Genomic DNA, 2,701 nt, shown 5'->3' with positions numbered 1-2,701 from the left:
TGAGGAGGTTGACATCTTTATTGCTTTAGAGGCAGGGGCAGGTGCTCAGGAACTCTTGGTGGGGCGGGCCCGCTTCCTCTTCACCATCACAGGCTTCTGGCTGCGCAGGATGGCGCTGGCTCTGCGAATGGCAGCCTGGAGAGACGGGTAGAAGGCTCAGCACACCCGCCCACACCCGAGTGCGGGTCCAGCCATCAGCAGAGACCCTCCTCATAGGACGGGCCAGGCTCCCCCAACCACTGCTGGCCCCCACTCACCATGCGCAGATCTGGGCGGTACTTGTTCTTGCGGATCATGTGCCGGATGCTGCTGAGGGTGGCCCGGGCATTCTTGTTGATGGTGGTTCGAACGTAGGAGGTGGCGGGTTTCCGCTGGCCTGGGGTAAGGGGATGGGGGTGGTGGCGGGGGTGGTGGCAGGGGTGAGTGTGATGGTGCACTCTCCCCCTGGGAACCTGAGCCCCCAGGCTGTGAGCCTGGGCAGGCCACTCCCTGCAGCCAGCCCCATCCACCCATTGAATCCCCAGGCCAGGCCAGGCCCAGCCTTGAGGCCTGCAGTGGGTCTTCTCCTGTGTCCCTGACAGAAGGTTCCTCAAGTCACTTCTCAGAGAGCAAAGCAGAGCAACGGAATGAGGACTCTTGTCCAAAGTCACAGGCACACAGTGGTCATCTGACCACAGCCTGCCTGCCTGGCTCCAGGGCAGGACACTGGCCAGGCAGCAAGTGTCCGTGAGACTGCAGCTCTGGTCTCTTCCTGCCTGCCCCCCAGGGCCCAAGCTAACCCATGTGGAACAAGGGTCTGAAACAAGCTTTGAGGCTCAGGCCTGGATGCTGGAGAACCAGGAAGAATCAGGTAAGGCCAGGGTGAGGAAGAGCCCTGCAGAAAGCACCTGCCCACCCCCCCATCCGTGCACAGGTGGAGCCTGGACCCCACTGCCCCTGGATCAGAAGGAAAGCACCCCCTTCCTTGTGTGCAAAGCTGCAAGCCTCATTCAGGATGTGAAGCAGGACGGAATCTATGGGGTCTTGGCGAGAGGCCTGTGCCCCAAATAACAGACGGGGAAGGTTTCACCAAAAACCAAGGACCCTTCAGCATAGCAGTGACTTTCAACGTCGGCCTGGCCCAGTCCCTGACCCCAGACCAGGAACACGGTCAGTCCAGTTCCTGACAGCCCAGGAGAGGCCACCCAACAACCCGAGACGGGCAAGTGAGGTTTTCAGGGCCCAGAGCACCAGAACGGTGTTCTCAGAAGCCTGAGAACCCTAGGAGCTCACTGGTGAGCTGAGAAGGGAGGGTAACCCCCCTCCAGGGTGGGCAGCAGTCCCATCAAGAGCCAGGTCACGGACACTGCTGTCCCTCCGCGGGTGCTGGGCTCCAAACGCAAACAGAAAGCAGCCCTAATGCGAGGTCAGGAAAAACCCCAGAAGAAAGCAAAGCTGGTGGGGCCGATACCTCAGGACTCAAGCGTACCTGCCTCTAAGCTCCTGGGTCCCCGTGACCCTCTAAGACACTAAAAGCCCGTCCAGTGGGGGCGGGACTCGCGGGGCCTCTCCTGAACGCACACAGCAGGCCGGGGGTCCAACTACGGCTGCTTCAAACGGACAACGAGCCTGTCCGTCCTCACCGGTGGGAGCCAGGGGGAGGCCCCCCACCTGCGGGACCCCGGGGACAGCTCCCGCGCCTGACCCGCCTCACGATTTCCCCGGGCCAAGGGCTCCACTTGAGCCCCCCCGGCCGCCCGCTGCAGGCGGAGGCGGAGCGACGCCCAGCAGGTGGGTGCTCACCGGATCTCCGCTTCATGACCACCACCACGCCTTTACCGTCGGCCGCCGGTTCCACGCCCACGGTCTTGCGGTGAATCAGCCCGTTGTAGCGGAACGAGTTGCGAGCCTTCAGGTTGTTGGGCTCCTGGGGAGGAGGGCGCACCGGGGCCGTGAGGCAGGGCGGGGGGGCGGGGCATCCGCCCCAGGCCCAGGCCCCGAGCCCCACTTACAGTGCTGTAGGTCTGCTTGTTCCTCTTGATCAGGAAGCTGGAGCAGTTCCGCACGACCATCCACTGCAGGTGGGCGGACATGGCGGCGGCTGTGGGAAGAGCGGCAGGGGAGGCTGTCAGAGGGCGCAGCGGGCCGGCGGCGGGCCACGCGGCCCCACCCGCGTAGCAGCGGCAGGGGCGTGACTGGGAACCCGGCCAGCAGGGGCACCCGCAGGGCGCACGGCGACCCCAGGCGGCGGGCTGAACTCAGACGGGGGATGCAGGGGGAGAGAACGTGAGAAGCCGCAGCGACCTCCGGCGGCGGGCTCGGGGGGCGGCCACAGAGGCCACGCAAGGGCAAAGGCCAGGCAAGGTTAGAGACGCCGGGCCTCGGGAAGACGAGGCAACCACGCGGGCGACGGAGAACCGCGCGCTCACCTCCTCTCACTACGGCAGCCGGAGACGTAAAGAGGCAAGCAAGGGGCGGGGCGACGCCTTTAATACCCACACGCATTTCCGCTTCCTCTGTGGGCACGCGCATGCCCTCGCCTGTCCCCGCCTCCTCCCGTCCGCCTCCGAGGCGGCTCGGCAACGCTCGGCTGCTTCCGCCAGCCTGTCGCCAATCGCTCGGAGGCCTTCGGAACTCTTCGGCTAGTAACGCTAGGGCGTGTTCTCGGAGGCGGAGCACCACCCTTCCGAGGGCCCTTCGTGTGTTTTCGGAACTGCAGCGC

The 2,701-nt window shown here is 65.0% G+C and overlaps 1 protein-coding gene across 1 annotated transcript; it reads right to left on the bottom strand.

The window, feature by feature from the left end:
* On the bottom strand, positions 1-2,455 carry RPL28 (ribosomal protein L28). The gene is made up of 5 exons (XM_021682234.1): positions 2,409-2,455; positions 1,992-2,080; positions 1,783-1,906; positions 258-376; positions 1-135 (listed from the first exon to the last, which is right to left on the bottom strand). The coding sequence occupies exons 2-5, from the start codon at positions 2,070-2,072 to the stop codon at positions 46-48; spliced, it is 414 nt and encodes a 137-aa protein (XP_021537909.1). The 5' UTR covers positions 2,073-2,080; positions 2,409-2,455; the 3' UTR covers positions 1-45.
* Between the last annotated feature and the right edge of the window lie 246 nt (positions 2,456-2,701).

Source organism: Neomonachus schauinslandi, chromosome 16 (assembly GCF_002201575.2).
Source record: "Neomonachus schauinslandi chromosome 16, ASM220157v2, whole genome shotgun sequence".
In the NCBI taxonomy this organism is placed as follows: Eukaryota; Metazoa; Chordata; class Mammalia; order Carnivora; family Phocidae; genus Neomonachus; species Neomonachus schauinslandi.
The sequence above is the reverse complement of the archived record's forward strand: the minus strand, read 5'-3'. Positions and strand labels throughout refer to the sequence as shown.